This window comes from Musa acuminata, chromosome BXJ1-1 (assembly GCF_036884655.1).
Source record: "Musa acuminata AAA Group cultivar baxijiao chromosome BXJ1-1, Cavendish_Baxijiao_AAA, whole genome shotgun sequence".
Taxonomy (NCBI): domain Eukaryota; kingdom Viridiplantae; phylum Streptophyta; class Magnoliopsida; order Zingiberales; family Musaceae; genus Musa; species Musa acuminata.
The window spans coordinates 1,783,013-1,806,297 of NC_088327.1; the positions used below are offsets into that span (position 1 = coordinate 1,783,013).

General features: G+C 42.4%; 6 protein-coding genes and 1 non-coding gene across 11 annotated transcripts; 4 read left to right on the top strand and 3 right to left on the bottom strand.

Annotated features, from left to right (window-relative positions):
* Window positions 1-1,492: 1,492 nt before the first annotated feature.
* Window positions 1,493-1,566, top strand: TRNAV-AAC (transfer RNA valine (anticodon AAC)). Its single transcript has one exon. It is a non-coding gene; the product is annotated as a tRNA-Val (tRNA).
* A 25-nt stretch (window positions 1,567-1,591) lies between these two features.
* Window positions 1,592-3,040, top strand: LOC103979869 (small ribosomal subunit protein mS86 (rPPR1)-like). The gene has a single exon (XM_009396101.3). It carries the CDS (start codon window positions 1,702-1,704, stop codon window positions 2,941-2,943), a length of 1,242 nt encoding a protein of 413 aa, XP_009394376.3. The 5' UTR covers window positions 1,592-1,701; the 3' UTR covers window positions 2,944-3,040.
* A 2,678-nt stretch (window positions 3,041-5,718) lies between these two features.
* LOC103979837 (protein BPS1, chloroplastic-like) lies at window positions 5,719-6,906 on the top strand. The gene has a single exon (XM_009396056.3). The coding sequence runs from the start codon at window positions 5,789-5,791 to the stop codon at window positions 6,737-6,739; it is 951 nt and encodes a 316-aa protein (XP_009394331.2). The 5' UTR covers window positions 5,719-5,788; the 3' UTR covers window positions 6,740-6,906.
* Window positions 6,907-7,059: 153 nt separating this feature from the next.
* Window positions 7,060-11,530, top strand: LOC135595281 (uracil-DNA glycosylase, mitochondrial-like). 4 transcript variants are annotated; one of them, XR_010480340.1, is made up of 8 exons: window positions 7,060-7,920; window positions 7,986-8,212; window positions 8,441-8,599; window positions 9,099-9,129; window positions 9,352-9,487; window positions 9,782-9,865; window positions 10,640-10,805; window positions 11,245-11,530. XR_010480340.1 is itself a non-coding variant. In XM_065086064.1 (7 exons), exons 1-7 carry the CDS (start codon window positions 7,602-7,604, stop codon window positions 10,704-10,706), a joined length of 1,023 nt encoding a protein of 340 aa, XP_064942136.1. In that variant the 5' UTR covers window positions 7,060-7,601; the 3' UTR covers window positions 10,707-11,011. The 4 variants fall into 4 exon arrangements, 1 of the variants encoding a protein (XP_064942136.1); XR_010480354.1 differs by having other exon boundaries at window positions 7,992-8,212; XM_065086064.1 differs by lacking the exon at window positions 11,245-11,530 and having other exon boundaries at window positions 10,640-11,011.
* Window positions 11,323-14,305, bottom strand: LOC103979827 (pentatricopeptide repeat-containing protein At5g66520-like). 2 transcript variants are annotated; one of them, XM_065085930.1, is made up of 3 exons: window positions 12,346-14,305; window positions 11,541-11,861; window positions 11,323-11,434 (listed from the first exon to the last, which is right to left on the bottom strand). In XM_065085930.1, the coding sequence occupies exon 1, from the start codon at window positions 14,141-14,143 to the stop codon at window positions 12,473-12,475; it is 1,671 nt and encodes a 556-aa protein (XP_064942002.1). In that variant the 5' UTR covers window positions 14,144-14,305; the 3' UTR covers window positions 11,323-11,434; window positions 11,541-11,861; window positions 12,346-12,472. The 2 variants fall into 2 exon arrangements, with proteins under 2 accessions (XP_064942002.1, XP_018683297.2); XM_018827752.2 differs by having other exon boundaries at window positions 11,323-11,861.
* A 1,339-nt stretch (window positions 14,306-15,644) lies between these two features.
* On the bottom strand, window positions 15,645-23,283 carry LOC103979816 (two-component response regulator ORR6). The gene is made up of 8 exons (XM_065086313.1): window positions 19,346-23,283; window positions 19,171-19,278; window positions 18,971-19,090; window positions 16,489-18,745; window positions 16,366-16,412; window positions 16,211-16,288; window positions 16,072-16,142; window positions 15,645-15,988 (listed from the first exon to the last, which is right to left on the bottom strand). Exons 4-8 carry the CDS (start codon window positions 16,616-16,618, stop codon window positions 15,904-15,906), a joined length of 411 nt encoding a protein of 136 aa, XP_064942385.1. The 5' UTR covers window positions 16,619-18,745; window positions 18,971-19,090; window positions 19,171-19,278; window positions 19,346-23,283; the 3' UTR covers window positions 15,645-15,903.
* On the bottom strand, window positions 18,908-23,197 carry LOC135587833 (uncharacterized). Its single transcript, XM_065079640.1, has 4 exons — window positions 22,952-23,197; window positions 19,171-19,278; window positions 19,038-19,090; window positions 18,908-18,917 (listed from the first exon to the last, which is right to left on the bottom strand). The coding sequence occupies exons 1-4, from the start codon at window positions 23,195-23,197 to the stop codon at window positions 18,908-18,910; spliced, it is 417 nt and encodes a 138-aa protein (XP_064935712.1).
* Window positions 23,284-23,285: the final 2 nt, after the last annotated feature.

The following is a 23,285-nucleotide window of genomic DNA, read 5'->3' on the forward strand; positions in this document are numbered from 1 at the left end:
CTCTAAAAGGGAAACCTAGCGATATCGATTGCATGCACTACTGAACATGGCGTCCATTGCCCCTCTCTCTCTCTCTCTCTCTCTCTCTCACACACACACACACTCTTTTTCTTTTTACCCAAACCATATGAAAGAAAGCGAGAAGAAGAAGAAGAAGATGCATTGCAGGGATCCATCTGCCAAACATATGCCACAATTCAGAATTTGAGGGCTCCACGGATCAGAGCCAATTCTTCTGCTCATGATCACAGGAGCTCCAATCATTATGTCAATGTTTTGGTAGATAGATAGGCCTCACATGCATGTCTTCCTCTTTTCTCCCACTCTTCTCCTTGGTGTCTCATTTCTCTACTGTCAAAGACCTAAAAGGATACAAAAAGAAGAAGCCCCCATTCAACGTGCAGTGCAGTTTGTCTTTGTTCACTGGCGATGCAGGAGAAAAAGGCATTCAATGGAACCAAAGGAACCACTAGCTTTACAAAATCAAATAGATGAAATGATAGATTACACAGTAACAAATGAAGCCATGAAGAAAGAAGCTTGTTTGAGGCAGCAGTTCGATAGAAAGGAAAAAAGAATCAGCTTTATTCAAAGGAGAAAAGAGCCATGCCTCTTCCTTTGCCTACTCTTTCCTTTTGTCAATCCGACTAATTATACTGTTTGAGCAATTGTCCAAAATGTATCAAGATATATTCTAACATCCGAAGAACAAGAAGAAAGAGCTACTGTTTATGTTCCATGCCATGCATACTTCTTCAGATTATAATCAAGAAATAACTTTCAGAAAAGCCATGTCTAGTAATACTCAAGAAAAGCACACTAATCTGACTGCATGCAATTGATCGCCAACATACGCTGGACAAGAGAAAACAAAATGAGAGAGAGAGAGAGAAGAAACATGCATGCTTGAAGGATTTGTCATGTTCTCGCAGGACTTTCTTGAACTATCAACAAGGATCAAACCTGTCGCTCTTCTCCTCCTCAAACATGCACTGCACGAATCAGTTCTTACCCCTGCATGCAATCTACCATCGCATAAACCAATCCAAAAGAACCTCGCTTTATCTCACACGGAAACACCATAAATTCTGAAAGATCTGTCATGTTCTCCAGGGACTTTCTTGAACTATCAACGGACGAACTGGGTTTCTCGACCGAGGACACAGCTTCACGCATTCACAGTTCAAGAAAGCCTGTGGAGGACATGTCCAGAATCTCGTGACCTGACAACACGTCAAGAGATCTAAACAAGGCAAAAATGAGGTCTAAAAATGGTGGAAGAGAGAGATGAATATGGTGAGAGAGACGACGGCCCGATCCCGGTTTAAATAGAGGCGTAAAGCCACGAACCGGCGGGGCTCGATCCGTGCACGTGCCAACACCGCCTTCCCGCTCGTGCTTTGATCCAACGGTTGTCCCTCGACGGCGGCTAGTACGTGGACGCATCTTGTTATCATGATCAAGTAAAAGTATTAAGTTACTACGTCATCAAGGTGCCGTGGTGTAGTTGGTTATCACGTCAGTCTAACACACTGAAGGTCTCCGGTTCGAGTCCGGGCGGCGCCATCCTTATTTACTATTGTTTTTTGTTTTACTTTATATGCGCGCGGGCACACGCGAAGAGGCCGAGAAACCTATCACTGGGAGAGAGAGCCTTCGTGTTTATGCGCTTTCCTCGACGGTGACCAGTTCTTGGCCAAAATGGCGGCGACACTTCGTCGAACGCTCAGATCCCCACTCTTCCGCAGCCGCCTCTCCCCACTCTCCACGACCACCTCGGCCGATGACCCCAAGCCCAGCTCCTCCCCGTCTGACACCACCTCTGCCGCTAAGTCGGCCGTCCGCTTGGAGTCCGACCCGGACCGTCTCGCAGCCCTCTTCGAGGCCGCCGCCCGCCACCCTTCCTTCTACGGCGACCGCCCCATCTACCACATCTCGATCCGTAAGCTCGCCCGCCACCGCCGCCCCGACCTCATCGAGCGCCTCCTCGAGGGCGCTATGTCGGATCCCAAAGCCCCCAAGTCGGAGGGCTTCCTCCTCCGCCTGCTCTCCCTCTATGCCGACGCCGGCATGCTCGACCACGCCATCCGCATCTTCGAGGCCATGCCTGGACTCGGATGCCGGCGCTCCGAGCGCTCACTCTGCGCCCTCCTGTCGGCCTTCCTCAAGAACGGCCGCGTCGACCGCCTTCGGGAGGCCTTCGATAGCGTCCCCGGAGAGTTCGGCGTCACTCCGGGCGTCGCCTCGTACAATGTCCTGCTGAAAGCTCTCTGCGTTAGCGGCGAAGTCGACAGAGCACGCTCCTTGCTCGACGAAATGCCCGATAGGGGCATCGAGCCCGACATCATCTGCCACGACACGGTCTTGGATGGTTATCTAAAGAAAGGCGACCACGCCGGATTCGATAAGGTTCTCGAGGAGATCAACCGGAAGAATCTTAGCCCAGACACTGGCACTTACAATTGTAGGATCGCGGCGCTCTGTGCGAAAGGCAACAGCTTAGAGGCGGCGGAGTTGTTGGAGGAGATGAAAGCAAACGGAATCCAGCCGGATCGGATCAGCTTCAACATCTTGATCGACGGGTTCCGCAAGGAAGGAAACATGGACTCGGCTATGAAGGTTTTCGAGAGAATGAAGGCTGTCAAGAGGCCGGACGGCGGTGCAATGTCGCCCAACTTCAAGACCTACATTGTGTTGCTGCAGGGTCTGGTGGAGAAGGCGGAGTTCGACGAGGCAGTGGAGATCTGCAGGGAGTGTTTGGAGAGGAAATGGCCGCCGCCGTTGGAGACGGTGAGAGGACTGCTGGATGGATTGACGAAGAGTTCGCGTGTGGAGGAGGCAAAGGATGTGATGGCGAGGATGAGGAAGGCGATCAGGGGCGACGCGAGAGACGCTTGGAGGGAGATCGAAGCGGCGGTGTCTCTCGGTGAGGCTCCAAAATAATGTACTCGTCATCGGTAGTGCTTCGGAGCGAGAGGATGAACAAAAACCAAAGGAAAGATGGATGTTAAGTGCTTAATAAATATTGTTTTAGCCACCACATCAAATATAGCAGTAGGAAAGGAAAATAGAAGTTGACATTTTAGTCAACGGTGAACAATAAGAGATAAGATCAATATATGAATGTGTGGCACAAAAGTTGGCTGCACAAGCAGAAGATGTTAGAACAGGAATAGGAATTTTTAACCTCCCATCAAAACAACGTAAAATGTTATAAAACGAAATAAAACACAGGCATATGATCGATTCTTTTCGTCTCTTGTTAGGAAAACTGTTCAAGATATACTCGAAATATAAATTTGAACATATGATGAGGAGATATACTCAATATAAATTTGAACATATGATGAGGAGGGTGACCTTCTCGTTCTACCATACTCAAGTTGAGCAAATTTTGCTTCGAATAACCATTTTAATTAAAAAATGAGAGTATTGTTCTTGTGTATCTTGATTAATCGAAACGAATGTTGATATTGATATAATGGAAATTATTATTTACAATCTCCTATTTATCATTTTTTTTATAATTATATATATTTTTTAATTTTTTAAAACTATCATTTCCTAAATTGATATAAATATCCTCCCGTCTCCTCCTCGTTTGTGTCTCCTCAAATAACAAAGTTAAAAGAGCTACGAACAAGGTCGATGACCTAAGGGGGCAACAATCAACAATAAGGAGTATCGGTTAGGAGGCAATGATCGATGATGAGCTTAGGTTTGGAGGGTAGCTCTATAATATTATATTATTTTTGAACAAATTTATAGTATTTTTGATAAATATATCAAAAAATTTATAATTCTATTTTAAAAATATAAATGATAATATAAATCTTATAGGTGGAGATTAAATTATTTTACCCTATTGATTGACCCATAGTGTTTGGATGAGAAAACTCTGCTAGGTCATAATAAGGATATTTCAAAAATTATAAAACGATGGAAGGTGTCCCTTAGTATATTTGAAAAGGGGATATCTCTTAAAAAAATATAAGATTGATGTTGGTGAACTTTATTGTGCTATTGGTAATCCCTTATTTTATCCCACTATATAGAAAAAAATTATAAAATATATTTTTACTAAAGAAAACCTCTCAATTACTAATATATCATGTAACTCGTTTCATCCACCAATCAATCATCTCGATAAGTTGCAACGACTAAACTCTAGTTGCATCCCCTCCAAATGAGAAAAAAAAAATATATATATATATTCCATTAAGTGATAAATTGAGGGTATTTATGTATATTTTTATAAAAGAATATCTTAATAGTATTAAAAAAATTAAAAGAATATTACTATTTATACCCCTCTCAGTTTACTATTTATAATATAATCTTAAAAAATATTAATATTTTAAAACTATCTATTTATAAATGAACATAAATATTATTTTTTTCTTTCTCTTCTTCCTCATCCTTTTCTTCTTCCTTCTTAAAGACGACGTGTGGAGCGGGCAACGAGTAGGGTTGAACAAAATTGATAATAAATAAAAACGAGATGAGCAACATCACCATCACCAACACTTACAATAAGCATCGATGATAGTGACAATAAATGGAGAGTCATTAGAGACAATGGCAAGTGATGCCTATAGTAAGTAGGGTCGATAAGGAATCATATATAGTGAGGATGAAACAATAGATTATGGAAAAGAGAAAAAATATGATAAAATCATTCAATATGATATTATAAATAATAAAATAAAATATATCATTATTTTAAATAAGATTATCAACAACAAGCAGCTTGTCAATAGTAAAATAAATAAAGAAATAAATAGTAAAACTTCTTCTTAAAATAGGGTTATAAATAACAAAAAAAAATTGTCAATACAAACCTCGCTAACAAATCTGAAAAAAAGATATTTTCTAGGATAATGCCATATTTTTATTGTTTTTAAATATGTATATTTAGCCTTTGGGATAAAGAATCGGCTGATCATTTATTTTCTTTCATTATTTTATTACGGATTATAGAAATCGATTAGTAAAATTTTCTTGTATTATGAACAAGATTCTTAAGCCACTGTCTATGTTTAGGATAGGAACTATATATATATATATATATATATATATATATAATATGCCTTTGCACTTTGTTGCATCTCACGCCACCCACTCGTGGATAAGACCTTTTTGAGTTGGAATGGCTATGGTCCAAACAAACACGCTTCCTCTTCTTAACAGTAGCATGCGTACACTGTGTCGTCCCGTCGGGCTTTGCGGCTTTCCAACGCCATTGCTTTGATGGTTCCTCCCAACTTGCCCAACTTGGAGGACTTTTAATCCGTGCCATCTCAACTTAGACTTTCCCACACCCAACACTCGGTCATGTTTGGGTGGTGCCATTAGCAATCTTTCATCAGCCTCCATCCCTACCCTTTGCTTACCATTGTTGACCTCAATCGGCCTGCCTGCCTACCTGCCTGCGCGTTGATTCGCATACTACGTGGGCCCCGCGTGGGCCCCGTGTCTCCTGCCAACTTTGCGTGTATGAACGGCTCGGACGCACCATGACATCATCCTCTCGTCCCTCATTTTGGCACGAATTGTGCTACGACTCATCCCCTTCATCTCCCTTTCGTGTGGGACCCGTCTCGCGCGGGGTGGTTCCCCTGTCACATCAACCCTCGTCAGTCTGTTTCCCCTCTTCTTCCGCCCTTGTCGGTACTCGGCATCACTTTCCTCTCTCTCTCCCACTATATTTGCCAACATCCCAAACCATTAGCGTCCATCACAAAGAGTCCTCACCGGCGGAAGCCCAAAAGATCTACGACGACCAGCCATGTTTCTTGTGCAGAAGAACTCGCTTCATCGTTTCCCTTTCCTCCCCTCTTCCCCCCCCAAATCTCCGCCTGCCTCCTTGGCACGACCCTTCGAGGACGTCCTTGCCGCCCGCCTCCTCTCGCTCCTCCCCCTCCCCGACTCCTCCCCTTCCCTCGCCCTCTCCTGGCTCGCCCGCGCCGTGCGTCTCCTCGCCCTCACCCTCTCCGATGCCGCCGCCTTGCTCCCTGACGCCACCTCCTCCTCCGACCGCGACGCCGTCGCCGCATACCTCGACTCCGGCGTCGCCCTTCTCGACGCCTGCAACGCCGCCTCCGCCGAGGTCGACCGCCTCCTCCGCCGTCGCCTCCACCTCCGCTTCGCCCTCCACCTCCTCTCCTCTTCCGACGAGGGCCGGAACCCGGAGAAGCTAAGCCGGGCGAGGGGCTCCTTGGCCGAGTGGCGGAGCTCCTCTCCCCGCCCGACCGGCGACTTGGCCCGGTCCCTCGCGCCCGCCCAGCCCTCCCGTGGCAAACTCTCCGCCGTCCGTAGGGCGATCTACGCCGTGGAGGCCGTCTCCTTCCTGCTGTCCGGCGTCCTCGCGTCCGCCCTCGGCGGTGGGGACGTTGCCGCTCTCGTCCCCGCCGACCTCCCGTGGGCGAACGAATACCGCAAGGTGGCCGCGGCGGTCTCCCACAAGCTAGCCGGCGACCGCTCCCCCGCCGAGTTGAAGGCGGTGGAATCGGCGGTCAAAAAGATGACGGACGTCATGGATGGGATCCGATCAAACGGTGGCGGAGACGACGCCGAAAGCTTACGGAAAGCGGTCGAAGCGACGGAGAAAGCGACAGGCGAGTTGACGGAGTCGTTGGACGCCTTATCAGGCGCCGTCAACGAGCTGTTCCGTTCCGCGTTGGCGTTGAGGAACACGGCGTTACATGGCTTCCGTGCCGGTCCGGCGGGATGTAAATAGTTGTGGGAACGGAGGGCAAACATGGAAGTTTTCTTAGGAAAAGGGTGCACAGAATACAAATGGGGTGTATAAACTGCTGTATCTCTGGTGGCAAAAAGGAATTCAAATGGATGACACATCTGTAGCGTGATTTGGTCGATTCAAATATACATTTATCCCTCGGTTAATTGTGTTCTTGAATCGCACTTAATCATTTCATTGATCGAAAGAACCATAACTTTGATCAAGTTGATCGTAGATCGAACCAATTCGCCGGTGTTAAGTTTGATCTAGTCGACGGTCTGCCCGTGGGATGCCGGCAACGACACGGCGCTAACCACGACGAACGTGTCAAACTAAACCAGAGAGTCTATTTTAGTGGGTATGGTCGACCGGTGGTTGGGTCAACGCCATTTTCCACACGCACATCCACAGCTCACATGACAGCGACGTATACCAGATGCCGGCACGTGCAGTGGACGCGTGAGGAAGATAAGGTGCGGGAAACAGGACCACCAATAATTGAGGTTAAATTAAAGGAGGGGCGGGTGTTCCGAGTCCTCACTCAAGATCCTTCTTGCGTGGATGTCACGCAAAGGGAGCGGCGGTCGCCATCGCGGGATGGACGGTCGATGCCCCCAACCCGTTCGTCATAATGTCTGGTTTGTCTGTGTGCAGACTAAACCGTGGTAACGTGGTTGCCCGCACGCTTCAACAGAATCGTGCGACGCATGACGACGGAGACCGCCAGAATACGGCAAGCTGGTTTGAAAATTATATTATCTCAAAAACCATTAATGGTGTACGTATATTTAATTGCATTTGCAATTCAAACAAGCCATCTCGACTTGGTCTGACCTGAGCTCGACCCAAATGCGAAGGGATGGAACAAGCCATCTCAACTTGGTCTGACCTGAGCTCGACCCAAATGCGAAGGGACGGACTTTGGAGGTCCCGCCAAAACGACACGACACGAGTCGCGACTGTGCGCGGGCACTCGAGGGGAGAAGAAATGGCCGCCTCCGCCAAAACCCTAGCGGAGCTCCTCCGTCCCCACTCCCCCTCGACCAAAATCCAGATCTCCAAGTCCTCCTTCTCTGCCCGGACTCCCGAGCAGAAGAAGACGACCGAGACCAACAAAGCCCTGGCGCGATCGAAGCGGGACCTCCGGATCTGCACCGACATAATCGAGAAATCGAGAGGTATGCCACGGACCTTTAGGTGATCTCTCTTTGCTCTCTACTTTGACAGCGTCCGATGATGGTAGATTCAGCCGAAGGGATGGAGCATGCGAAGCTGGAGGAGCTTTTGGTGGAGGAGACGTGGTTGGAGGCTCTCGAGGGGGAGCTCCAGAAACCGTACGCGAAGAACCTGTGCAGGTTCGTGGAGAGGGAGATGCGTGGGAGCGTCCCGATCTACCCTCCGCCGCACCTTATATTCGATGCTCTCCACCGGACGCCTTTCCATCAAGTGAAGGCAGTGATCATTGGGCAGGTATGTAGCAGGACAGAGCAGCTTGTGAAAGCTTTTATGAACTCTGCAATTCCACATTACTTCATACAGGTTTAGATAATTGAAATGTAACATTGTGTGGACGATCCAAGGAGATTCAAGTTCCAAACTATGGATTGGATCACTCAATTTAAGATACTCGTAAGGCACAAAATATGGTGAATTAGGACATCCTTTAAAGATCACAGTTTGTGTATCTTTGTTCCACAGGATCCTTATCATGGACCTGGTCAAGCCATGGGTCTTGCTTTCTCGGTGCCGGAGGGTATCAAGGTTCCTTCCAGTTTAGTCAACATATTTAAGGAACTCAGGGAGGATGTTGGGTGTTCTTTGCCATCGCATGGAAATTTAGAGAGATGGGCTGTGCAGGTAAATAAGTTTGATCTATAGTGAATTTATTCTTTATATCTTTGTTCTTCTTGGACATAGTTTAATATCGAGGAATGTCTTGCACTGCTGATGAAACCTGTGAAGACAACTGGTGAAGTGAATTCATGATTCATTACAGTTGCTCCTTTGCAACTTGGGCAACCAGGGTTCTAGAGATGTTACAAGCTTAAAGGCACATTGGTTAATTTGAGCTGAGTTAGAGTTCTGTCGATGACAATGGATCAAATGAGAGTATGTTAAGTTTGCACAAGCTAACAATTCTCAAGTTACATTGCTCAATTAAGTAGCAATATGTGTACGAAAAATTGCACACAGTTCATCTTATCAACTAGCTAGTTAGTGTCACCTGTCATACCCTTAGATGATTATTGCAACTAAACTCTGAGGTTGGTTGCCCTCATGTAATTGTACAACAATTTTAAGAGTTGATTGTTTACTGAACTCTTGTGGACTTTCAACTGACATAATATTCATGCAGGGGGTTCTTCTGCTGAATGCTGTCCTCACCGGTATGCATATTTCTTTATTAGATTTTTGGATGTCAAGTTCATTGGTGAAAACTTCATTATGGCAAGGAAATCCATGTTCATTTGTGATGATAATTGATAACAATGTTAGTTTTTTGTTTAGTTAGATTATCCTACCGTCATTGGTCTAGAAATCAGCTTTGTCTGCTAATATGGTGTTCTTCATGGTACTGGATAATTATTTTGTATTTTTGACTTCATCAGTTAGGAAACATCAGGCTAATTCACATGCTAAAAAAGGATGGGAGCCGTTTACTGATGCTATTATTCAAACAATTTCACAGAAGAAAACAGGAGTTGTTTTCCTCCTCTGGGGGAATTCTGCCCAAGCAAAATCAAGGTTTGTCTGTTCACTACCCAATTTCTATAATCAGACCATCATCTTCCACAAAAGCAGGAAAGTTGATTAAAACCTTTAACTTAAAAATCATCGAACAGCGGGTGTCCTAATAGATCTTGTTTTCTAGGTGAATGAAAATAGATTATGGTTTGTATCATACAAAAAATGAATTGTTACCTGTTACCTATTGATTAAATAAAGAATTCCTTTGACTAACTTCATTTTGATTGTTGATTAATACTCATGAATACCTGCTTAATTTGTTTGGAATTCAATTTGCATTTCTAATTGCAGATTGATCGATGAGTCAAAGCATCATATCCTAAGAGCAGCTCATCCATCTGGTCTTTCAGCCAACAGAGGGTTCTTCGGATGCAGGTTTGTCCTTGTAGCTACAAATGTTAACAAATTTAATCAATTCCTTCATATGCTACACCAGATTCCCAGATATTTCAAGGATATTCTTTTCATAAACCAATCAGTACTCAAGTTTGAATTTGCTAATTTTCAGAAGATGGAAGTACACTTTCTTAATTATTTTAAATCCTTATCAGTTACAACTTTGCTGCTTGTTAACTCTATTTGTATGTATATTTGGTGATCTACTTTTGTTTGGCTAATGCATATAAAGTTGCTCCTTTACCATAATCAAGATCTTAAGTCATGGAAATAAGCTCTCTACTTGTGCTTCCAAGATCATGTATCGACGAGGTCCTGATGAACCAGGCTACCTCGCCATGTATTGGATCTAACCTCAAATTAGGACCTTATGATGGTTTGATCTAACACTACACTTCTGATTGCACAGGTTTTTCTCTTGTCCTTAACTAATCATAGTTCAGTGGTCCTTTCTTTTACCTTGTGAGGCTGCATTGTTTCTGGTCATATGTACTCTCTGGCTTTCTCTTCCGATGCTCAATAGCAATGGTTCACATGCAGTAGTTGCTATTCTCCTCTTGCTACATAGTATATATATTCTTTTGTCAATCAGTCTGTCATCTGCAATTATGCTTAATTGCGCCGTATAATTTGTAATGCATCTGCTCAGATAGCTTTTCTCATATTACTGGTTTAGAGATAGCCATCCTCATACTTGCAGTCAAAATTTCAATCAACTTAAGGCTCCTCTGATGCTTGGCTCTTCCGTTTCAGGCATTTCTCTCAGACGAACCAGATACTGGAGAAACTTGACCTTTCTCCCATAGATTGGCAACTCTGAGCTCAGAGAAATGCCGAATTATCAGGTGCAACCTCGCTACCATCACCTGATATGGACTCTCTAATCCGTGGACGGACCATCAGGCCTGACCAAATTTTGGTATGATTTAACTATATATTGTTGTATATGATGTAATTCAATTTACCCCACTGTAAGGATACACTTACCTGCAATTTTCTTGTCTTGAATTACCTCTGTCCAAAAGAACCTATATATATATATATATATATATATATATATATATATGAGCAGATGCTATTTTTTTGCTAGAAAATTCAACTACTAATTTCTCGTTTGTTGTTCAAGTTTTTCTCAATAATTTATTGGTTAATCATTTTTATTTACAACACAGGGAAGGTAATGATAATTATAAGGCTGATTCAACTAAAGTGGTGTTTGGGTTGTCTGCTAGTGGTTGCATGCAACCAATCTAATGGTCTTACATTTGGTTGTCTGTAACTATTAATTGCACGCAATTGTAGATGTTTCTTAATTTAACAAGTAACAATGTCATTTGGAACGTATCAAAATTTGACAGGTAAACAATGGGGCAAATGAGGAAGAACAATTAAGCAGTGTTCATGGATGTAATACCTTCTTGCCCCTCCGCTGGATCTCTTCCTCCTCTCAGAAATCCCCCCATGAAGTTTCCATCATCTGGACCGGAATCCTCAGGGAATGAACTCCTATGCGGCTAGTTGCCATCAGAAAAACACATGTTGTGAACTCTGTGATGCAAAAGAACAAAAATAAAACAATTGGGTGTATTGTTGGAGGTTTTCCACAAGTGTTTCAAAAGAGGGATGTTCTTTAGAAGAACAGAATTTGTCTTACCTTTTTCTTCTTCTTCTTCCCCACGCATGTTTCTTTTAGCTGACAAGGCAATTACGCTGCTGCAACGACTCTTCGGATTTTGATTGATCGATGACACCATTCCCAAAATTGGGTTGGTAATCCATGGGATTCACATGCCTCCACAGATGTGGTACTGCCACAAATTGGTCCTCATGAACTTGCAACCACTTGAAACAAAACCATTTTACGTATCAAATAGAAAGTTCTTGTTTGATCCTGGTTGTGCATCTGCTGTACAGCTATCTCCTGTAAAGCATCACTTTTCTTGTTCTGTAAATTTGTCCAACAATTTGGGGTTGCCTACATAAGAACAACATCGATAGTCAAACTCAAATCAAGACTATCAATAAAAAAAATCTTCTCTCTTTTGAAGATAAATATAAGAGTTCCAAGTATGTAACATTCTCTAAGTAGGTAATTGGAAGCATAACACAAATGGAAAAACCTAAAGAAACATATACCATAGTGGTTAGTGTGTTGTTGCGCAATTGATAGATCTCATGTTCTTCAAGTCTATGCGGGAATGTCTTGTATCTTGTTTAATTTTCTTAAAACAAAAACTAAAGAAACAAGGAAGCACAAGGACTACAAACACACTAATGTAGGAATGCATATAAATGATTGCTATTAATATTTAATTTTATTATTTTCAGCATTTTAAAAATCTTTTAGAGATGCATCCTCTTTTAGAGCTTTCAGCTTTTTTTTTGTTGACATCTTCTACAAAATAACACTTAGATGTCATGGATGATATTAACATGTAAACAAGTAAGGAACTAATTACCTCTTTAGCACCACCTTTCAACTCCCACATGCCACCTCAGTCAACTGACAATTAGTTTTGCCTGGAAATTACCAGGAGGCGACAGATATTAACACCGGCGATAGGAGGCAGTGTAAACTCCTATGATCTAAGGATTCTGTTCAAATTCTATCGCAAAAGTATCATCACCAAAAGACCGAAGTTGCATGTCGATCCGCTTTATCGCCACCAAAATTTCCTTCATCTGTGCGTGAGATCTGTCTCCGGCAATGAATTCACAAGCTACACCATCGACCTCAATCATGCTACAACCTGGCACTTTCATCACCTTCCTCATCTCCATTTCCCTCCTCACCCTAGCAACATCCTCCCACCTATCAGCCGAGGCACACATGTTTGACATCAACACATGCACTCCACTGTGATCAAGGCCCAGCTTCTTTAAGCTCTCGACAGTTTCCCTCCCTAGTTCTGCCTCTCCATGCATGCTACACGCATTTAACAAGGCACCCAACACATATGAGTCCGGCTCCATAGGCATCTCTCTCACCACCTTCTTTGCTTCCTGGATGAGTCCTGCTCTGCCCAAGAGATCCACCAAGCACCCATGGTGCTCTACTCCTGGCTTGATCTTGTAGACCCCCTCCATACTCTCAAAGATCTCCCTCCCTCTGTCTACCAGACCCATTCGTCCACATGCACTTAGGACACAGATAAAAGTGACCTCGTTCGGCCTCACTCCTTCCTCTTCCATTCTGCTGAATAGATCCATCGCCTCCTCGATGTGCCTACTGTTCGATAAACCTGAGATCATTGCTGTGTATGCATACACATCTCTCTCGGGCATCGAATGAAAGATTTCCAAGGCATTATTGACACATCCACATTTGGCATACATATCGATCAATGCAGTTCCTAGGATTTTGTCCAACTCCATTCCATTCCTTTCTGCAAACACATGAATCCACTTCCCCTGGTCCAAAGCCCCGAGAGAACCGCAGGCGGACAGAGCACCAACGATGCCCGCATGATTAGGCCGAACCCTGGCAAGCTGCATCTCGCTGAAGACTTCCAGCGCTTCTTTGAATCTCCCGAATTGGGCATACATAGTGATCATAGCACTCCAAGAAACTGCATTTCTTTCAGGCATCCGATCGAACAGCTCGCGAGCAGCATCCAATTTTCCCAACTTAGCGTACCCGTTAATCATCGCAGTCCACGAAATGACGTCTCTGTTGGAGCTACAGTCGAACAGCTTGCGGGCGGAGTCGACGCAGCCGCAATAAGAGTACATATGAATCAGCCCGTTCTGAACGAAATCGTACGACTCCCAACCCAGCCCTACGATCATGGCGTGGAACTTGCGGCCGTCCGACAAGGAATCGCGGTCGAGGCAGGCGCGGAGCAGGAACGAGAAGGTGTAGTTGTTGGGCAGGAAGCCGGCGGCAAACATCTGGTAATAAAGGCAAAGGGCATCGGCGGGACGCCCCCTCTCGACGTGGGCTCGGATCATGGTGTTCCAGAGGAACGCGGAGCGGCAGGGGAGGCAGCGGAAGACGAGGCCCGCGTAGTCGAGGTCGCCGCGGTCGGAGACGGCGCAGAAGGCGACGAGCTTGCCGGCGACGTAGGGGTCGGAGATGGTGCCGGTGACGAGGAGGTGGGCGTGGATTCGCTTGGCTTCGCGCATGGAGAGGCGGGGGTGGCGGAGGAGGGAGAGGGTTCGGAGGTCGGACTTGACGTATTTGGTCAACGAAGGTAGCATCTCCCTTTGGTAGCCGTTGGAGAGAGAGATTTGTTTATACACATATTTCCTATACATAGGCCAATATTCAAAGTCTTTTATTTTTTAAGATGCCCCTATTTTTATTTTTATTATTTTATATTTTATTTTTTTTAATATCCTAAATATTCTTGATCATTAGCTTCTACGCTATCATAGCCATCTCCATCGTACCATCACATATAACTAAGTAGAGCTTTACGACGAACAAAAACGACGAGCCTCGGAGGAAAAGGAAACGACCATAATGAAATCTCATAGACGACAACCGATACTAATAAAGACAATTAAGATATTAGAGGAAAAACATAGGCACCAAAAGAAAATTTAAAAAATGGGGGATCATTGAGAAAAACCCCAAAAAGATTTTTTTAAAAAAATTATCAAATATAATAAGTAAAATTTTATATAATATATATATATATATATATATATATATATATATATATATATATATATATATATATATATATATATATATATATGATAATTTAAGTTTAACCTTTATATAAATATTTGGACCAAAAAAATATGATTTTTATTCTTTATTTATAGCTAAAACATTAGTTTGACAGTGTAAACTAACCATTTAGTGGTTGAGGATTTGAAACTTCTACTTATAAATCATTGCACATAGAGAGTTAATCTTCACCTTCAAGATAAGTTGGAGAGATTGACACATCATGTTTATTTTTACTTGATGAATCATTTTCCTAGTAAAATAATATTAATGTCTTCCATAAATTCATGATGATAAGAATCAAGATATTCCAAGTGTTTTTATTTTTTGTTTATAATTTTAAATCAATCTAATAACTGATAGACTTGATTAGTAATTGTCAATCTGACTTTTCTGAATAGATGTATTTGTGATAAGTCTTAATATATTACTGAGAAGATTACTAATTATAAGATCATCTTGGCTCACATTTTCCGTGTATATAAAATTGAATCTAGATTTAAATTATTGTTCTTGTTTCTCTGAAATCTTTTGGGATCATGAGATCATAAGGCGATGGCATGAAATCTCATCAAAACTGAATAATTAAAGATATTATATTGGTAGAAAATAATTAGAAGAGCAGTTAACAATGGATTCCAATCACACCCACCACATGTTTCTCACACCATATCCATGATTTTGTTCTTTGACATGTCTCTCTCTCTCTCTCTGTGACACCCATGTTTGCAGATGAACACAGCCAAAGAAGGAAGATAGTGAGGGATTCCTTCTGTATTGCTTGCCATCACTATATCTCCATGGTTTTGAGAAGGAACATGTTGCCTTCAAGACTCTCTCTCTCTCCCTCTGACACTAATGTATGCAGAAGAGCACAGCTACAGAAGTGGGGAATTCCTGCTATATTTAATTCCCATCACTATCTCATTGGTTTTGAGATGGAAAATGTTGCCTTGAAAGTCTCTCTCTCTCTGCATTTGCAGATGAACAGAGACACAGTGAGGAACTCCTGCTATTTCTATTCATCAACAGTGATTCCACTGAAAACAATAGGCAATGTCTGAAAACAAATCATGCAAGTGTGGAAAATGCTGCTAGTTTCTATTTCCACCACAACCATTCTGAAAGCCACAGCCAAAATGTGAGGACAAGATCGGCATCTCTCTCTCTCTCTCTCTCTCTACATTTCTGTTCTCATATTATGCTCTCTAAGAACATGTTACCAGAGAAAAGAATTCCAAAACAGGTATATGTATTCTCCATCGAACAAAAAATAATCGAGCCAATTAAGAGCTTCAAAGACTCCTTTCTTCCTGCGACGACGACCATCGTTAGCATGCTATCGGATTCGACTGCACAACCGAGACACATCGGATGGTCGAACGGGCTTCAGCAGGAAATCCTCAGCTCCTTCCGCCAAACACCTAAACACCCAAAACAGACGAAGCTGCACTCGTCACCCCATCCGACACCTTCGTGGATTCAGCTATTGAAATGTCTCTGTTACCTGTTGATCCTGTTGGGGACGTTCTCGGACGACATGATCACCACAGGGATCTCCCTCAGCTCCGAGGATTCCTGCAACCGAAGGAGAGGTGTTACCCTGTTCTTATGATTCAGGGAATGGGTTGTCTTGTTGATCGCACCTTTACTCTTTTGAGAAGCTCGTACCCTGTCATCTCCGGCATCCAGTAATCCGTGATGATCATGTTCACGTCCGGTTCCTGCCATAAGATGCCATCATCAAAAGAACAGAGAACTCGAAGAACAAGCAACCACGCGATCATCTCTCTCAACTCACCAGTCCCAGCAGCTCCAGTGCCTTCTTCCCGCTGTCCACCGTCGTCACTGCAACACAACGACGCTCAAGACATAAGTAGAGAGAGAGAGAGAGAGAGAGAGAGAGAGAGAGAGAGAGACCTACCTCTGTACTTGGAGCTGCGGAGGATCCTGGCGATCATCGCCCGGTCGACGGAGCTGTCGTCCACGGCCAAGACATGGATTTGGCGCTCTCCTTCTCCGCCGCAACCATTCCCTCCTCTCGACGACGACATTACAGACGCAGAGGAGTCTAACCACCCGCAGGCGACTCCCTCTTCCTCAAACCGCCTTATATACGGAGGAGAGGCAGCAGCAGCAGCAGCGAAGACAGAGAATAAAGAGCAGGAAATCCCAACCAAATCCCCGTTATAAGAATCCCAAGGAGCGCTGTACCCGATCGAAAGAGACAATCTTTACGGATTCGGAACAGGGGTTGGGGTTGCGATGGGTGGAAGAAGAAGTCCACGCATTGACCCACTGACTCATCCCTCGCTGGCATCATCTAACCAGAGGAAAAGGATTGGCAGGGATATCTACTTGGATACCATATCATGCACGTCGACGGGAGGGAGGGAGGGAGGGGGACGAGATCTTTGGATCAGTACCGAGGGAGATCTCGCTGGAGTCGGAGGAGCTCATCATGCCGATGCTGAATCCAACCTCGGTGATGATGGTTGTGGAAGGATCGGGATTGGGGGGAGGAGATATTGGTCTGCGGGAAGCGTATCGAAGCGCAGCGACAGCGAGATCTTTTGCCCCATCAGGAGATCGGACAGTGAGCAAACGGGGAAAGATTCGTCTGAGGCCAGCAGATCTCATCATGTACTTCCCCTTCGCCAGCCCCACTAACTGAACCGGCTTCGGTTCGGCTCGGTTCGGTTCGTCGGGGTTTTAGCCGAGTGAAGTTTGGGTATGTCTTTAATTTCTTCGACTCGAATCATGGGTTGGTTGAACCGGTGTAATTGAACCGGTGGGGAGGAGGTCCAAAATTATACCGTCGGGTGTTTGATCGTCTTAGGTCGGCAAGTACATATCTACAAGTTTGACCAAAATGTCACCATCAATTGGCATCGAGCTGAGGTGGGTTACTGTTCTTTTTCGAATAGTTTGGTTATATTACTTCATGTGCTTTAGTTAATTATTTGGTTAGACTTTACTGTGTCACAGATAGATTTGGTGACCCTTTTGACTTTTTTTTTAATGCTAACCTTAGTACTTATATTCACATCAAAATTATTTGTGATGTGTTATTGGATTACTGAACTATGTTGACCCCCATTTAATAGTAAAAATTCTATTAAATCACCGCAGGTCAACCACTTTATAATGCCAAATCCTACTAAAAGAATTCACTAATGTCAAGTGGAAACACCGACTCACACTCCACCATTGCATGTGGAGGAGGATAGCTGAGGGCAGTCGACTTGCAAATCAAATGCAATGTCATCCGAATTACTTAGACACCATCACACAGCATGGCAAGAGACAGACAGACAGCTAAGAATTCGTTGACAAATTCGATGATATGAGGGTGGGAGTTGACATTCACAAGCAGGAAGACGCCTTTGTTTTGTTTGTTTTCGTTTACTGGGGTCAACCTCGACCTCGACGTGCAGCAAGATTTTGTGATTCCAAAGTCCAAATGCCAGCGAAGAGAAGACACAAGAAACAAAGATGCCAAGCTACTGATGTATAAAATACGTCAACCTATTTCCTATCTGCTACGTACAGATAAAGCATTTAGATGGGTCAACTTGGAAGACACTACGTGGTTGCAATAATACTGATGGATTCACCCATCAATAATAGTTTTAAGCACCCGGCACAGATATATAGAAGAAGACATTGTGCAGCAGATATGGATGAAATGAGTCCTACATTATTAGACTGCTGTCAGATACATAATATTGTATACTTGTTGCATTCTAGTAAATGATGATTGCTACTGCAGTTAAGGATTTATGTCATGCATACCGCAAGCATTGGGTTGACATCTATGTGATCCACCATGAAATATATGCTAACAGTCAGATAATAATATAGGCAAAGTCTATTCAAACATGCTGGTCTTCTAATTTTCTTATTTCGAGTCAGCAGAGACGATAATTTTCTTCTATTCAAACATGCCGGTCTTCCGAGCACAAATAATTGACAAGATTAATGATGTTATATCGATAATCACGATAGTTACCTGGACGTACCTTCATATCTGTGAGATAAACTACCAATCCTCGTCATATTAGTTTCAAATAAGGTCAGCTATATTCATTGGCATTTCATCAATCTGCACACTGTAATATTGTTTGATTTCTCTTAGTATCCTGAGGTCATCATTTTGGTGCAAAGTTTATAGCCACAAGCTGCAAATGATCACAGAAATGCATGTTTAAAATTATGTACTTGAGAAAAACACCGAGCTAAGCTATGGAATCTAATTTGCAGCATCATGAACAAAGTGAAACATAAAGTGAATGTGTTCGATATTTATGACTGAGCATCATTATCTAACGAAATTAGCTGCCTCAAGTGAACCTGTGTAATGAAGTTTAAAATATCATAAAAAAAATTAACCGCTATGAAGTCACCTTTCTTTTCTTGCTGCAAAATATAACGGCTTGGGTAATGGTAAGATTGTCATGCAGGTCACATAACGTGCCAAATTTCCATTTGTCGTGCTCAACAGCAACAAAGAATTGATTGATGCCCTATATACAGAAAATGAACAAGGTTAACATTCTAATAACGCACAGAAGTTAAGTGATAAGAGAACCTTCAAATACATTACCTCCAACATCAGTTCATCACGCTTTACAAGGACTCTTATGGGGTCGGCCATGAACCTGTTGGTCAACTCCAGAATTTCTTTGGGAAAAGTTGCAGATACCAAAACAACCTAGAGAAGTAATTCAGAAGTATCAGCAGCAGCAAAATTTGCAATCTAGCACAAGGTTAGACATTACATTTATTTATCAACATAATCAGTGCAGAACCTAAGGGCTTCTTTGGAACCAGATACAACCGAGTCCAAATATTATATAGGACTATAACTGTAGGACTGAAGAGGGGAAAGCAAGGCAGTGGAGTTGTTAGATGAATGGACTATGGAGATCGCAACCCAAATTCCTAAATGATCCTTGCTCCTTCTGGAGATCCTGCAGTAAATTAGGTTGGTAGCTCATCTGAATAGGTAATGTATACAGTAAAGTACAACTACATATGCAGCAAAAACAGAAGGGAGGGAGAAACAAAGCTAGAGCTAAGGAATTATATAGAAGAATTGCTGTGCAATAGTGTTGGAGAAGAAATCAAAATATTTCATTAAATGACAAGTGTTCTAGTTGGCAAACGATGACAATGATCCAATTACTAACATGCAGCAGCTTAGGAAAGTGACAAATAGGCTCTAGTTTCATAAGAGAAATGACAAAAAAAGGAGACAAACAAACTGGAAAATTCTACTTACATGGTAACTGAAGCAAATAAGATACTGGAAGAAGAGATTGAGGAAAGGGAAGGAGGGGGTAAATCAAGTGCCTAAATGACAGACACGACAACCTTGAAAAGAAGATACAGCACATGAGTGCAACAAGCAACAAAATGCAGACACGTTAAAAAAGGTCAAATATAGAGAACAGAATAATAAGAGAGATAAAGAGAACAAAAATGGGTAGTAGACACAATACTCTATACCAAAGAACAAGGTATCAGAAAAAACTGACATGGGTAAAATCATGAACAAACACTATTTGATTGACCAAAAAAATCCAGGCAAAAATAAAGCATAACAACAACAATAAAATCATAGGTCTCAACTATTTGAGGCCAGCTACATGGATCCTTTGCCGCCTTTGAGATAAGTAAAAAGTCATATGCTTATTTAAGTTTAGAGTACTTCAATTTTTATTTATAGTTTCTAGTAAGGTCTTTTTAAGTCTTCCTCTACTTCTCTTCATACTACTAACATAAATCATTTCACATTTTCTGGCTATCGCATTTGGAAGTCTCCTAAGGATATGCTTATATAATCTTAAATGATTTTCTCTCATATTATCTTCAATAGAAACGATACCTAGTTGTTCACAAATAAAAATATTTTTTTCCTATCTAAAATGCAAAAACAAAGACAAATTAATTTGAAAAGAAATTCAATCATTCATCTACTTGATGTCGACTAATTTGTTCAAAAATTCTAGATTTAACTGTTTAAGTGATTAAGCATACATGGAAATGAGAAAATAAACGTTAATTTTACAAACTTCAGGATAGATAATGAACATGTATCTCTGAGATGTCAAGAAGTATAAATGTCTAATACATCAGTCTTGTGCAAGACTTGAATAATAGGCTTATCACATTGAAGAGAGCTATGAGAATTGGCCTCTCAGCATCAACTGCGAAGTTGTTGGTAATGTATCAAAATCGTCGAAACAGGAGGGACGAAAAAATTGCCACCTTACATAATGGGTGAAAGCAAACATAACTCAGAAAGGGTAGGAAATGGAAAGAAGTGGAAGAAAATAAACTTATGAAATCTTAAATGGTGATTTTCAGTTCGTGCAACTTAGTCCATGTAGGAACTAAGTGTATTTCACATCAACAGGAAGCTAAGGACATCCAACAAAATAGATGGAGGAAAAGAAAGGACAATAAAAAAGATTCACAGTTACAAACGTGCATCACCCGACTTCTTGTCCTTTGTCCTGATGTGCTAGACATTATATTCTGTGCTTCAGAGATAGCAAACATATAGACCTAGCCTTGCACCTAGGTCGCAACCAGCAAACAGCTAAACAAAACCAACAAAATTACTGCAAGAGTGAGACAACTTTCGGTGTTGGGTCATACCTGAAGTTCAGGAGGAAGGTATATGTACACTTCATATATCTAATCATTAAAACCTCTGCTCAGCATTTCATCGATCTTCATCCTTTGCCAATATCACCAATTAACTTAATGTTTCTTAAAACATCGCCTAAAACAGTATATCTCTGCATAAACCCACCAGGACTAGAAGTTTGATGGCTTTTGTGCATAAGCTCCTCTGCCCTTGATCATATCACAGAATCTACCTGGTGTCCCTGAAACCACATGAACACCAAGCTCTAGTTTTCTAATATCCTCACCTATGCTCTTTTCACTGATACATGCATGTGCTTGCACATTTATGCAATATCCCACAGCAAGTATTACTTTTTCAGTCTGAGCAGCAAGCTCTCTCGTGGGGGAGAGAACAAGTGCCTGCACTATACAAAAGTTAAGAGTACTTCTAAGAATAACTAGTTAAAAACAATCGAAAGCTGGGTTTCACCACGTCCACATATCATATGAAATGTTTCACTAGCCAACATGAGGTGTACAAGGTGGAGGTAACAAACAGGTAAATTATGAATACCCAAGATCTTGTAAGACTTAAGACACTCGGAGTACAGATGAACAAACAGAGAAGCAAATGAAATACTAGAATACGATAGAAAAAACTTGGTATTTAAATAAACTATAGCATATGTTTAAGTGTTATCATTTTTTAACGTTGAAGAGGTAATTACTTTAAATCCTAAAACATACAGGAAAACTCTCTGGGGCTACAAGAGTTTCAGATTAAGGAAAGGAGCAAACGAAAAGATTAAAAAAAAGAGATAAGCCAAAATTAACAGTGAAAATTACTTGTCTTTAGTTACTAGGAAGGACAAGAATAAATCGTGAAGGTTTTAGCAGATTTAACCATCACAGAGAACCGACTCACGCATCCAAAGACAAACAAGCAAACCATATGATGAAGAGACAATGCTAGTTAAGATATAAAAAGTTTTGGGTCCATTTTATTTGTCACAGAATGAAAAATCCCAACAAATAAAAGGAAAAAACAAGCCATGTTCAAAAGCAACAGAAAATAAGCAAGAAGTGTTTGGATTCACAAAATTTCCTTAAAAGGATAGGACTGTCTAGCCTAAAGCATGCATATCTTATTGGTTCATATTTGACAGAATCAAACATTAAAATCTTGGTAACTTTAACTTACTTGCTCCTATTCCAATTTAACCTGATATGTCTTCAAAAATGAAATGAATGCCTATAAGCCACATCGTTTTTGGTGAATCTTTAACTTAAAAAATTTAAATTGCATTCTTCTGGGTTGAAAATCAATCAGAACAACAATTGATTTCTTTAACTCCGGGCACTTTATTGTTTAACCAGTGCATAGGATGCCAAACTTGGTAGCCTCTTTGTATTACACCCTGATGGAAAATATCCTTTAGCTTATTGCTACTTGAATTAAAGGGCAAAAAAGAGGCAAAAGGGATTCTAACTTGTAGAACTCCGCACAATTTATACTCTGATTATAGTCTCAGTTATCGTATAGTATGTTTTGTGTTCATCCGAATAGCTAGAGTTTCCGACACTCATCACAATCAACACTCCTCTCCAGTAACAAACGAAACAGTCAAAACAGATCGTTCATATCACCATCATGTAAACCGACCTAAAAGAAATCAACGTTATGTGATATGAAAACGATGCGAGAAACGATCATACTCTCTGGAGGTGGTGTCAATTATCTGGCAAACGTAGAGGGCGATAATCGAGGACTTTCCGGTACCGGACTGTGCCTGGGCGATGACGTCGCGGCCTTGGATGATGGGGACCACGGCCCGCTGCTGGATCGCGGATGGCTTCTCGAACCCGAAGGCGTAGATGCCCCGAAGAAGTTCGTCGCGGATCCCCATCTGGTCGAACACTAGGTTCTTGTCGTCGACTCGACGGCCCGGGGAATGCCGACCCCGAGGGTCCGCCGTAGCAATTGCGGCAGCCATGGAGTCGGATCGAAGCGAGACGGGTGGGAAGAGGGAAGAGTTCGAGCTCGCGGAGCGAGGAAACGAATCGATGGCGTTTCCACGGAAT

What these genes read in the sequence shown, in the direction of transcription:
- LOC103979869 (XM_009396101.3), top strand. Translation starts at nt 1,702, where the DNA reads ATGGCGGCGACACTTCGTCGAACGCTCAGATCCCCACTCTTCCGCAGC.
- LOC103979837 (XM_009396056.3), top strand. Translation starts at nt 5,789, where the DNA reads ATGTTTCTTGTGCAGAAGAACTCGCTTCATCGTTTCCCTTTCCTCCCC.
- LOC135595281 (XM_065086064.1), top strand. Translation starts at nt 7,602, where the DNA reads ATGGAACAAGCCATCTCAACTTGGTCTGACCTGAGCTCGACCCAAATG. An exon ending in CATAATCGAGAAATCGAGAG is followed by an intron (nt 7,921 to 7,985) that starts GTATGCCACGGA and finishes CGATGATGGTAG; the next exon opens with ATTCAGCCGAAGGGATGGAG. An exon ending in AGAGGGTTCTTCGGATGCAG is followed by an intron (nt 9,866 to 10,639) that starts GTTTGTCCTTGT and finishes CTTCCGTTTCAG; the next exon opens with GCATTTCTCTCAGACGAACC.
- LOC103979827 (XM_065085930.1), bottom strand. Translation starts at nt 14,143, where the DNA reads ATGTATAGGAAATATGTGTATAAACAAATCTCTCTCTCCAACGGCTAC.
- LOC103979816 (XM_065086313.1), bottom strand. Translation starts at nt 16,618, where the DNA reads ATGTCGTCGTCGAGAGGAGGGAATGGTTGCGGCGGAGAAGGAGAGCGC. An exon ending in CACTGGAGCTGCTGGGACTG is followed by an intron (nt 16,289 to 16,365) that starts GTGAGTTGAGAG and finishes ATCTTATGGCAG; the next exon opens with GAACCGGACGTGAACATGAT. An exon ending in GTCCCCAACAGGATCAACAG is followed by an intron (nt 15,989 to 16,071) that starts GTAACAGAGACA and finishes TTGGGTGTTTAG; the next exon opens with GTGTTTGGCGGAAGGAGCTG.
- LOC135587833 (XM_065079640.1), bottom strand. Translation starts at nt 23,197, where the DNA reads ATGGCTGCCGCAATTGCTACGGCGGACCCTCGGGGTCGGCATTCCCCG. An exon ending in CCTCGATTATCGCCCTCTAC is followed by an intron (nt 19,279 to 22,951) that starts GTTTGCCAGATA and finishes TTACTTCTCTAG; the next exon opens with GTTGTTTTGGTATCTGCAAC. An exon ending in GTGATGAACTGATGTTGGAG is followed by an intron (nt 19,091 to 19,170) that starts GTAATGTATTTG and finishes TTCTGTATATAG; the next exon opens with GGCATCAATCAATTCTTTGT.